General features: G+C 28.2%; 1 protein-coding gene across 1 annotated transcript; it reads left to right on the top strand.

Annotated features, from left to right (window-relative positions):
* Positions 1–202: 202 nt before the first annotated feature.
* Positions 203–12,432, top strand: LOC130678268 (actin-interacting protein 1). Its single transcript, XM_057485391.1, has 11 exons — positions 203–583; positions 5,323–5,444; positions 5,676–5,766; positions 5,839–5,986; positions 7,774–7,941; positions 8,031–8,199; positions 8,336–8,569; positions 10,476–10,796; positions 10,886–11,164; positions 11,971–12,121; positions 12,201–12,432. The coding sequence occupies exons 1-11, from the start codon at positions 568–570 to the stop codon at positions 12,308–12,310; spliced, it is 1,809 nt and encodes a 602-aa protein (XP_057341374.1). The 5' UTR covers positions 203–567; the 3' UTR covers positions 12,311–12,432.
* Positions 12,433–12,525: the final 93 nt, after the last annotated feature.

Raw genomic sequence — 12,525 nt, 5'->3', positions numbered from 1 at the left:
TAGAAATTCAAAATTTTTAAATTTCAAATATTTTTTCGCGCCAATTAAATACTTTTACCGCCATCTTGTAGGAAACGCACAAAAACATCAAAATTATCAACTGCACATAAATAGTATATTTTTTTGTTCATGTCAACACTAAATTCTAGATATTTATATAAAAAATAGGAATTACATCTCGTATATAAATAACCTATGATATAAACTTGTGATTAAGCATGAAAGGGCGGATTATATTTCTCTAGTTTTCAAAGTAAACCATCTCATTGTATTATATATATTTTATATCTATATTTATCTCTCTACAGTTACCTATATACACATATATACATAGTCTCTATAGTCCATTAAAAAGTGTAGTGAGTGTTGAGTAGTAAATCGTGAGCAATCAGATCGTATGTAATAACGTGTTGTGTCTCATTATAAATCTTGTGAGAAAAATAATTTAAATTAAACAATAAATATAAGTTTATAATTGTTTATATTTATAACTTTTTTATATCAACTTTACATATAAATTAATATCAACTTCTTTTTTTACTCATAAAAAAAACAAAGCCGGAAAAAATGTCATATGAAACGCGTAAGTTTTTGAATACATTTTTATTTATTTATTTAACAATATATATACTTTTCGATAAATTATCAACTTCTAATCATATATATACTTATATCCGGTTGATAGGAAAATTTGAATTTTTTTATTCAAATTCTTATATATTTTTATTTAAAAACTTTTTTTTTACTCTGCATTCTTGTGTCATTGCCCTCGACGCTTAAATATACCAACAAAATTTGACTTTTTTTTTTAATTACTATTATTATCATTCTATTATTAGTCATGTTAATTGTTTTGTTAATAAATGATAATAATTAACGGAATTTAAATTTATTATTAAACATTTTTTTTATTTTTATTGGAAAAACATAAGAATAATTTTGTTTATTTATGTGGTAATTTTTGTTGATTTAAAAAAATGACTTATTTTTAATTTATCTTGAGTAATATTTTCATTATTACAAATGTTAGTTTATTTAATTTAGCAAAGACAATATATGAGATAATATTTTACAAAATTTATTTTTAAATAAACGCGTAAAATCTTAAAATAATTTTTAAGTATTTGGTACTTTTGGATTTTTGCCAATTTAAAATAACAATTTATAAAGTTTTGGTAAACAATTATTATTACGGTTATAAGAACAGTAATAACTACTGTGTAATTAAAAAAAATAATTATTTACACTAGATTAGATGTGAGTCTTGATAATTAGAATTAGAATTTATAACTTGAATATCCCGAGTCAAAATTAAAACACTAATTCGAGCCTCAAAAACCTCATTTCTTTTGATGTTGTACCTACCGCTGAATGTGAAATACTATTTTAACCCTCACTATACTCAAAATAGGGTATGGAGGCCGAAATTCGTGTTTTAGAATAATATTTTCAACCTCCAAAACCTAAGATCGCTTTAAAACCCTATTTTTCGGTACTTCAGCCTACTAAGAGTATAAGTAGGTTAATTTTACGATTTCATGGAACATAGAATTTCGTCAATCTACAATTGTTGATCAACAATGTAAGGAAAAACATATAAAAAAATATGTTTTTTACATAAACTTTTTTTATTTCTTTTTCTATGTTGTTGATTAACAGAAAAACATATTTTTATATAATTTTTTGATATTTTGATAATTATATTTTTTATAAATTTAAAATATATTACGAATATATTTTTTTATCTCACCATACCTATATTTTTGTTATATTTACAAATATATTTTTATACATGTATTTTTTATATATTCTAAGATATATTTTTAATACATTTTTGAATATGAAAAATATATTTTTTCTATAAATTTTTTTCATGGGGGTACATGGCCATATATAGAGCCTATATATTTTTTAAATAATTTTATACATAACTATATAACCAAAATTACACATGTCACAATTACTTACACGCAGGATTATATAGCACACGAAAAAAAAATAAGAAATTTTTTTGTTATTACTAATAATAGATTTTCAATTATATTTTGCTGTTTCAAAAGTGAGTTATTCTTGCAATCTCATATAGCACAAGTAAACTTAGCAGTCACTGTCGGTAGCGTAGCCTAGTCGTCAAAGCGTCGGTCTTTCGTTCGTTAGGTCCCGGGTTCGAATCCCACTGAATCGTGTGCGTTCGTTTGATATTTACAGCGTTTTTTCCCTAAATTAAAAATTTCTACTCGGTTAGAAATTAATATGATCGAAAATCTGATGCATCATCAAAAAAAAAAAAAAAAAAAAAAAAATACAGAAATGGCTCAATTTCTGCGTCTTCTCTTTCTAAAGTAATTTGATAATTTTAGTTATATTTTGTTCAAATTTCTGAAAATTATAATTAATATATAAAAAAAGAATTTTTAAATTTTTAATTTTTCCCGCTCCCGGCAGCCATTTTGATTTCCATTCCTACTCCTTTCCCTTCTTTCCCCGCACCTGATTCAAATTGTAGGCTTTGGAGGGTCATTTTAGGGTTCTGTAATACTAATTTCAGCCTAAACTTGGTAAAAGCGGACAAAAATACCAAGTTTAGGCTGAAATTAAGGTTTCGTTGTACAGCTTGGGCTTATCTAAAAAACTAATTTCAGCCTCCTTACCCTCGAGTAGAATTTGGAGGCTGAATCTAGTTTTTTAATTTTGACTCGGGATATTTTAAGTTACGGAAAATAGCAGAGATTCAATTTTTTTGTTTATAATTAAATTATGCACTATTTGAAATGAGTTTTTAAAAAATGATCCTGCAGTTAGCAGACAATTAACAACTTTCGATTTTTTTTAAACGAAACAATTTAAAAAAAAGAGTGAAACTAAAAATATGCATGTAGGAAATTAAAAAAACTATAGATGCAATTTTTTGAATATTTTTTTTTTATAATTTATCGTTTTTTAAAAAAATTTAAAAATTATTAGAAGTCGGCTGACCAGAATTATTGTTATTTATAATCATTATTTATAAGTTATAAAATTTTTCTTTTTTGTATAAATATATAAAGATTATTATTATCTTTGAAAGTGATGTTTGATTATAACTTATCATTTTTTACTGTAAAAGATATCACAATTAAATTTAAAACAATAGACGCAAAGATAAATTTTTTAAACTAAAAGTAATAATGATTTGAAATAACCATAAGTAAAATAAAAAAAATCATTAAATATTTCTATCATCTAATGATTGAATATTTTATTTTAAATATTCAGTTGTCAACTTACTCTACTATTAGAGACAAATATTCATTTTTCTCAGTATAAAAAGCGTTTACGATATAGCTATACCGTAGACATTTTGTTGGGCCGTAAATTCAAAAATTTTAATTTAAGGGTAATTAATAGTTGTACACCGAAAAAAAATCAACTTTAAAAATCGGTCTATCGGTTAACCCTGCGGGCCAGCCCCAAAACTTCCCGCTGTTTTCGAGCTCGTTGAGCTCGAAAATACTTTTGTATGCCATTGTTTTCTAAAAAAACATTTTTTACCATTTCTTTCTCCCACTATATCTCGCGAACGAATTAACCGATTTTGATGGTTGAGGCGGCAATCGATGCGTTTTATTAAGTTCTAGAGCTGATTAGATTTTGAAATCGAATGATTCAATTTTTTTGTAGATATCCGAAAAAAAACGTTTTTCACTATTTTTTTAATCAACGATATCTCGTAAATGAATGGGACGATTAAGACGATTGAGGCAGCAATCGACGTGTGTTATCAAGTTCTAAAGCTGATTAAATTTTAAAATTGATTTATCCAGCCGTTTTTGAGAAATTTTAAAAAAACTAAAAGTTAAAAAAAAATTTTTTTTGAATTCTTTCGTCAACGGTTTCTCTTGAACGAATGAACCGATTTTGATGGTTAAGGTGGCATTAGACGCGGCTTATAGAGTTTTGGAGCTGATTAGATTTTGGAATCAATCCATCGAGCAAATTAAAAGTTATCCAAATAAAACATTTTTGAAAAAATTTTATTTTTGAAATATCCCTGAACGCACCCTACCGATTAAGTTCAAATTTTTACGGCTTCAAGATATTAACAATCCGCGTCGAATGACACCTCAACGATCAAAATCGGTTCATCCGTTCAAGAGTTATGAATATTTACATACATACGTACGTACGTACACACATACATACACTCGAACATCATCGTGAAATTAGTCAGGATAGCTTCCTAGAACCTCAAAACGTCAAAATCTGATAGAAATTCGGTTTTTGCAAATCACCAATAACCGAAACCAATAACTTCCCGAATTTTTGAAAATTTTCAATTTTCTTAGCGGGAAGTTAAAAATTAGCCTTTGAGATAATAACTCGGAACCCAGATGTCGATATGGGGAATTTTAACATTCCAAGTTATAAATTTTATAATACGTGTCGTCAATTTTCTAAGTACCAGTTACGATTTTTAAAGTTCAAATAGTAATTTTTCTTGCATAGACAATAAATTTTCATATTTATACTGTAATTATTCACGTTTTAATTGTAACTAAAAAAATTACTATTTAGAATGATAGTATTTACTGATCACTTTATCATTATATTACTTGTCGTTCTCAATTTATATGGTTAATTTTTTTCCATGTATCGTATTTAAAAGTAGACTTACCGTAAAGTTACGGTACGATTTCTCCTGTCGGGCCTAATATTACGGTATTTTTACCGCAACATACGGCTATTGATGATCGCACAAATAGGTGTCGTATATTTATCGTAGTTCTACCCTAAATTGATCGTATTCGTAGTCATGCTACGGTAGGTTCTACCGTAAATTTACCGCATTCGTACAGTCATGCTACGGTAGTTTGCGGTCGGCTACGGTATATTGCCCTAGTACCGTATATACACCAGTGTACATATTGCCATTCAGGTTACAGTGCCAAAATATATTCTTTATCATTTTTTAAACTTGAAAATAAAAAAATGAATCATTTTACACTAGTAAACTCGTCTAATTATAAATTTATAATTCATTACATTAATATTTATTAAAATATAAAACTTATACTTCAAATTTTATATTTTTACAGTAAAAAATTATGTAATAAAAATAAGTAAATATATTTTAGATATTTGAAAAAAAAAAAAAAAAGTTAATTGTGTAGTTTTTTATTTCAACAAAAATTGTCTATCCTTTATTTTATTACCAACATATATAATTATTGTAATTTTCCCATTATTTTTGATTGCATTGAAACTTTGTATTGCTTTGTATAAAAATAATAAAAATAGAATTCATATAATGTTCATCAAATAATGTTTTTTTTTTTTTATAAGGGTATATATTTTCTGCATTACCACGTACTCAACGAGGAGCACCATTAGTACTTGGTGGTGATCCAAAAGGAAACAATTTTTTATATACTAATGGAAACAGTGTTATTATAAGAAACATCAATGTAAGAATAATTCATTTATAAACTTATTAACCCCAGGGATATCATTAATACAGTAGGGCCTCGTTGTAAGAATATTTGCTGTCTTTTTTTATAAAACAGGTATCGCAGTAATTCGAGAGAGACACTAATCGTCTTATAACGAGGTCCTACTGTATTATGTATTATGGAATGTTAATTAGAATAAATTTCTTGCCAATGAATTAGTGTTATTTATAATCATCTAATTTTTAGAATCCAGCAATAGCCGATACTTATACCGAACATTCATGTGCAGTTAATGTGGCTAAATATTCACCTAGTGGATTTTATATCGCATCTGGAGGTATTTTATCTAAAAATGAATTCTATAAATAAAGTAATATTCATTATTAATTTATTAATGGTTATTATATAGATCAATCGGGTAAAATAAGAATTTGGGATACAGTAAATAAAGAACATATCTTAAAAAATGAATTTCATCCAATTGGTGGGCCAATTAAAGATATTGCGTGGTCACCCGACAGCCAGAGAATGGTAGTTGTTGGCGAGGGTCGTGAAAGGTTAACAAAAAAATCTATTTTTATTGTTTATTATTAATAGATAGAGAATTCAATTGTAATCGATTATCGTTACTAAATAAACATAAATAAGCAATAACGTGTCAACCAACATAGCCGCCATTTTTAGAAAATTTCGTTTAAAGATTTCGGACTACTTTCGGTAAAATTTATCACAAAATTCATCGAGCATTAATGGCTAGTAAAGTAAGAGACCCAGTTACCAATCACTCATGTATTTGTTTATTTATATTTACTAAATTTTAATAAATATAGATATACAAATACACATGGAGTGGTCGGGTACTAGTTCTCTGTTCGGGTACTAGGTCTTTTGCCTCATGTGCTTTTATTAATAAACGTTAAAGAAAAAATAGTTTAATAGATCGAGAATCTAAAATAAGCAAATCTATAAACAATTAACTAAAATTTTGTATTACGAGCTATAAAATAGTCAATCTAATTCTCAAAAACGTTTCATAAGCCCATTAAATCTAATTAATCTGAAGTAACCCGACCCTATATTGCTAAAATTAATTACAACATAAATATTGTTTTGTAAAAAGTTAATAACACGCAAATTGATTACTTAAAAATTAATTAATACATAGAAAAATTACTATGGCCACAGTAAAATTTTTAATAATATCACGAATTACTGTAATTATTGTAAATTTTACTATGGCCATAAACCACTCAAAAATATTTTTTAGTAACTAAGGAATTATTTAGTAGGAGAGAGTGGGGTCAATTGAACCAGTAAGCTTAAAAAATCGAAAAAAATCGAAAAATGAGTCATCCTCTTGAAATTATATTTTAATATACTAAACCTTAGTCTGACCAAAATTTGGAACCAATATGATAATTTAATTTAAAAAAATTTAAGTTTTTGTGTTTTTAGGCATCTGAACTTTTTTTTCAGCTCTTGACAAATTGTTTAATAAGTTTTTAATTTTCAAATGTAATCTTAAAATTCTTTTGTAATACCTTCTTTCATATATTAGTCATAAATTTCTAACTTTACATCTAGTAAAATAGTTTTTGAATATTTTTTTTTAAACTAATTATTTCAATAAAATCATATGGGGTCAATTGAACCAGTACTCTCGGGGACGGTTGAACCACACAAATCACACTGTGAGCATCAGACATGCACGCGCATCTTGACTGAATGTGAAAAAAAGTTAAACTAACCAAGAAAAAAAATTATTATCTTGACAGAAGTTGTCAAAGTGATTGTTATAACATATAATGTTATATAAAATAATCAATATTATTAGAAGTATTGTAATTTCAGTTTTAAGCTGTAATGAATAGTAAATTATTCATTAAAGTCATTCGTTTGTTGTTCTAATACTCTTGGTTCAATTGTCCCCGACTAGTAGTTCAATTGCCCCCACAAAGGGGACGATTGAACTATTTGATGCAGTTGTACAATTTCGTATTTATTAAAAATTTTCATCACTTTTTAAGTTATGTGCTTATGAGAAATGATAGTCTATATAATAAAGTATAATTTCATAAAAAAAAAAAGTTATCATTTTGCTTTTATTCATCTAAAAAAAAATGTTAAAGTATTTTTGGTTCAATTGACCCCACTCTCCCCTACAAAAATTGATTATTTGTGAGTTAACGCGTTATTGCTTATTTATGTCTGAATTTATTCTCAAACAAATCATATAAATATTATGCGTTCTTACATAAGAACACTATAAATATTTGTTGAATACATTTGTAGTAAGCTAACGTAATGTGTTATTTTACTCCTTTTTTTGTTTGTGTAAAAATAGATTCGGTCATGTATTTATGGCTGATACTGGAACTTCAGTTGGAGAAATATCTGGCCAAAGTAAACCAATAAACTCATGCGACTTTAAACCCAGTAGACCATTCAGATTAATAACTGGCAGTGAAGACAATACAATCGCAATATTTGAAGGGCCTCCGTTTAAATTTAAGTAAATATCAAATCTAAAATTTACTTTTCTCTTCGCTAATTATAATGATGATGAAAAATAACAAATAATTTAATTTAATTTTTCATAAGAATGACAAAACAAGATCATTCGAGATTCGTTCAAGCTGTGCGTTATTCACCATCTGGTAATTTATTTGCGTCTGCTGGTTTTGATGGCAAAGTTTATATTTATGATGGCAATACATCAGATCTTGTTGGTGAAGTCGGTTCACCAGCACATCAAGGCGGCGTTTACGGAGTAATTATTATTACTTTATTACGCATAAAAAAAAGAAAAATTTTTAAATTTAAAACCAGAATTTTACAATTTTTCTTAAGATATAAAATCATTATTTTTTATATGAATTTTTTTTTCTTGTTTCTTATAACGAAAGCTTGCATGGAAACCAGATGGTACCCAATTATTAACAGCATCAGGTGATAAAACATGTAAATTATGGGACGTTGAAACCCGTGGATTGATAACGGAATTCAACATGGGGTCAACAGTTGATGATCAACAAGTCAGCTGTCTATGGCAGGGTGACCATTTATTATCGGTATCGCTGAGTGGTTTTATAAATTATTTAGATGTCAATGATCCATCAAAACCACTGAGGATAATTAAGGTAAGCGTTAATTAGTTTCAAAAATCCCAATTATTAGTATATGGACATAAATTTTCCGTGAATATTCCTATTATGATGAATAGTACAGGCGCTTTACCTTCACCAGTAATTATTCCTACGCGGCATATTAATGAAGATTTCGTCTAACGTCGCTTCGGTCGTAACGAAAATATGTCTGTACCAGTGCGGTAAAGATTACTGTACTTTCATTTTATTGGACAATTAATTTAACAATAAACGTAACCTGAAAGCTCGAACAATTTTGATAAAAATGACTGATATATAAATTATTAATATTTTTATCTCGCTTATTTATTGAACTCGTGATTTAACATGATATTAACTTTTGTCCCGAGTTGCTCTAAACTTTAATTTGGCTTGAATAATCAGAGCGCCTAAAGGCTCGGAAAGTAGAAAATTCATCAGGGACTGAACAAGTGGATAATAGCTTATTCGCAACTTGGATGATTACAAATGGTAGAAACCCTTTTTAGGGTATTGAGGAGAAGTTGCGTCTCACCATTTATCTCAATGCAACCTGATGACCAGTACAGGGAATTGGTACCACGTGGGACTTTTCCAAGCCCACTTCGACCAGAGTCTCTTTATTTCCTGAGATGGTAGTAGTGTTTCGTCTAAGAGAGGTATGGACTCCTGGTAGCTGTGGTTAGATACTACGCGCAATGAGGATTTTCGATTATACTTCCGGTTAATGTCCAGCTTAGTCGTCACTCGATTATATTTTTCGGCCAAGAGTGTCGTCTGGGGTGGGGGTAGAGATTTCCCGCAACGGTGTCCGCTCAAAATATCACAAAAAAAATTTCCCATACAAAAATACCATAAAACTAAAATATCCAATGACGAAAATAACCTAATACATAAAAATAAAAATAAAAACTATATACTAAAATATCTAGTTAACAATATCTGCATATATTAATATCCAATCGATATGATATAAATCTGATATGCCCTGATTAAAAATATTCATTGAAAAGTATTGAAAAAGATGAGAATTGAATCCTTTTGAATACTTTCTATACCCCAAGGTTTTCATTTGGACATAAAACAGATACTTTTCAATCCCAAAATAATTTTAGAATTTCTAATCTTCCGAGGAATTGGAAAGGATTCAAATGAATTGATATTTTTAAACTTTCTGAATACTTTTCAATATCAAAAAAGTTTCGAATTTTAGAGTCACGTATGGGATTGAAAAGAATTTAAATGAATTGACATTTTTGAATCTTTTTGAATCCTTCTCAATACCAACATAGTCCGATATTTCGGATCGAGTGTAGGATTGAAAAGAATTCAAATGAATTGAAATTTTTTAATATTTTGGAATCCTTCTCAATACCAAAATAGTTCCATATTGGAAGGTATTGAAATGATAAAAGATTGAATTTTTTTCAATACTTTTGAATTCCATTTTAAGAATTAGAAAGTATTCAAATGATCGAAATTTCAATTCCATTCAATACTTTCCAAAACCTCCGTGGGATTGAAAAGAATTCAAATAATTTTCAATTCTTTTCAATTAATATTTTTAATCAGGATGAATAAATGAATGAAAAAAATTGATATGAAATGGTGGCAATAAGTTTTTATTAACAGGTTGTTATTGTATCTGGTTATTTTCGTACTTAGATATTAATTACAAGGATATTATTGTGTCTGGTTATTTTTGTATGAAGTTATTTTAGTATTAGGTTATTTTCGACTAGTTTTTATTGAGATGGTTATTAAAAACAGGGTATTTAGGACTGTAACCCCCGCAACCCGTGTATGCCCAAAAGAGCCCAGAAACCCTCTCCCGTAAAACGGAGGTGGACTTCGATCTCGATACATTAATTAACTAATAGTAACTTGTGATACTTAAATGATTCCTAATAATAATTTACAGGGTCACAATAAGCCAATTACCGTCTTAACACTGAGTCCAGACCGTGAAACAATTTACACTGGTTCTCATGATGGCTACATTACTAATTGGAATGCTAAAACCGGTGAAAATAATCGTGTATTAGGTCAAGGTCATGGTAATCAAATAAATGGAATGAAAGCTGCTGGTAATTTACTTTATACTGCTGGTATTGATGACACAATACGTGCTGTTGATATTGCGACTAATACTTACTGTGAGTCGTTGACAATTAAACTTGATTCGCAACCACGTGGACTTGATATTTATAATGATATTGTCATAACCGCATCACTTAGACAGGTATCTACATAAACAAATAAGTAATTATTATTAATTACTCAAATTATTTGATATTTATTTGTTTATTTGTTATATTCTGTTTACAAAAGATAAATTTAACACAAGACGGAAGAAAAATTTCAAAACTACCAATTGACTATGAGGCATCATGTGTTGGTGTTAATCCGAGCACTGGTGATGTAGCTGTTGGTTCATCATCGGACAATAAAGTTTATATTTATAATCAATCGGGTACCTCATTGACATTTAAGACTGAATTAGAACATCTTGGGCCTGTTACTGATGTTGCTTACAGTCCTGATAATAAATATCTCGTTGCTTGTGATGCCAATAGAAAAGTTATTCTCTATGTTCTTCCTGAGTATAAGGTAAATTTTATTTCATTTTTATTATGTTCATTATTTCTAAACATGAAAATCAGAAGCAATGCGTCAGTATATTTTATTATTTTCTGTACATACTGAATATATTTTATTATAATTTTTTTTTATTCTTACATTAATTGCTAACGGACAATTAGGGTGTAAGTATAAAAACAATTTTTTTAACAATATACTATAAAAAAAAACTTTTTTATAAGGAGTGAGTAATTTGACGATGTTGTCGCGACATGAGCGTAAGGCTTAAGATGCATTGATATGAGGACGTATCTTCATGTCAATGCATCATAACCTTAAAGCGAATAGCGTGATCAGAATTGTCGTGTTCGCTTCTTAGTCCACCTGTAGGATATATTATTTTTTGCAAGCCCTGCTATAAAAGTTCAATTTTCGAGAAGTAAAAAATTAAAATTTTATTTTAAATCAAATTTTTCAAGAATATTAAGTTGTCTATCGTATACGATACATATCACATGAGCGACAAAAAGTAATGCGTTGTCGCAACGTGTGGTGGCGTTTCACTCGCTTCAAGTACAATCACGTTGTTAGTTATAGAGAGTAAAATTAAATAAAGTCACTAGTCATGACATTTTATTACTACGTTAGTACAGTAAAGTTAAAACTGTAAAGTTATAGGCTATTTAGCGCACAAGTGCGTTTAAGTAAAATGTATAGGCAAGGATGAATACACTTGGCGCTTCCGACACGACTCAGCGCTTGGAAATTGAACTTTCAAAGCAGGTGTTGCAAAAATTAATATACTAAATACCGTATCTTATCTCACATTTTTTCAGCTTGCTCATAACCGAGAATGGGGTTTCCATAATGCACGTGTTAACACCGTTGCATGGAATACAGACTCAACAATGGTCGCAAGTGGTAGTTTGGACACTACAATTATTATCTGGAGCGTTACAAATCCTGCTAAACATACAATTATTAAAAGTATATTTATTTTATATAACTTTTCTTAATCACATGTATTCAATTAATCATTTACTTATTTTATTGTTATTGTTCACAGATGCTCATCCTCAAAGTCAAATTACACGGCTCGTGTGGCTTGACGAAGAAAATTTAATTTCCGTTGGCCAAGACTGCAATACTAAAATATGGCGCGTGGAAAAAATTTGAATATTATATTAATAAATTATGAAACCTTTTTTTTTAATTTTATATATTATAACTATAATTAATAATATTATTATTATTATTACTTCTATATATGATTTTATTTAATGAAGCTTTTGAGTGAATGATTTTTTTTTCAATGCATTTCTTTTCTTTTTCTTAATTTATTTGATTTTTATTAATATATATAGCCTATATATATACAATAACAACAACAA

Source organism: Microplitis mediator, chromosome 1, assembly GCF_029852145.1.
Source record: "Microplitis mediator isolate UGA2020A chromosome 1, iyMicMedi2.1, whole genome shotgun sequence".
Taxonomy (NCBI): domain Eukaryota; kingdom Metazoa; phylum Arthropoda; class Insecta; order Hymenoptera; family Braconidae; genus Microplitis; species Microplitis mediator.
Note: the sequence above shows the minus strand (reverse complement) of the source record. Positions and strands in the feature narration are given on the sequence as shown.

Coding starts and splice junctions, on each gene's coding strand:
- LOC130678268 (XM_057485391.1), top strand. Junction 5,445..5,675: donor TTATTATAAGAAACATCAAT/GTAAGAATAATT, acceptor TCTAATTTTTAG/AATCCAGCAATAGCCGATAC. Junction 7,942..8,030: donor GGGCCTCCGTTTAAATTTAA/GTAAATATCAAA, acceptor ATTTTTCATAAG/AATGACAAAACAAGATCATT.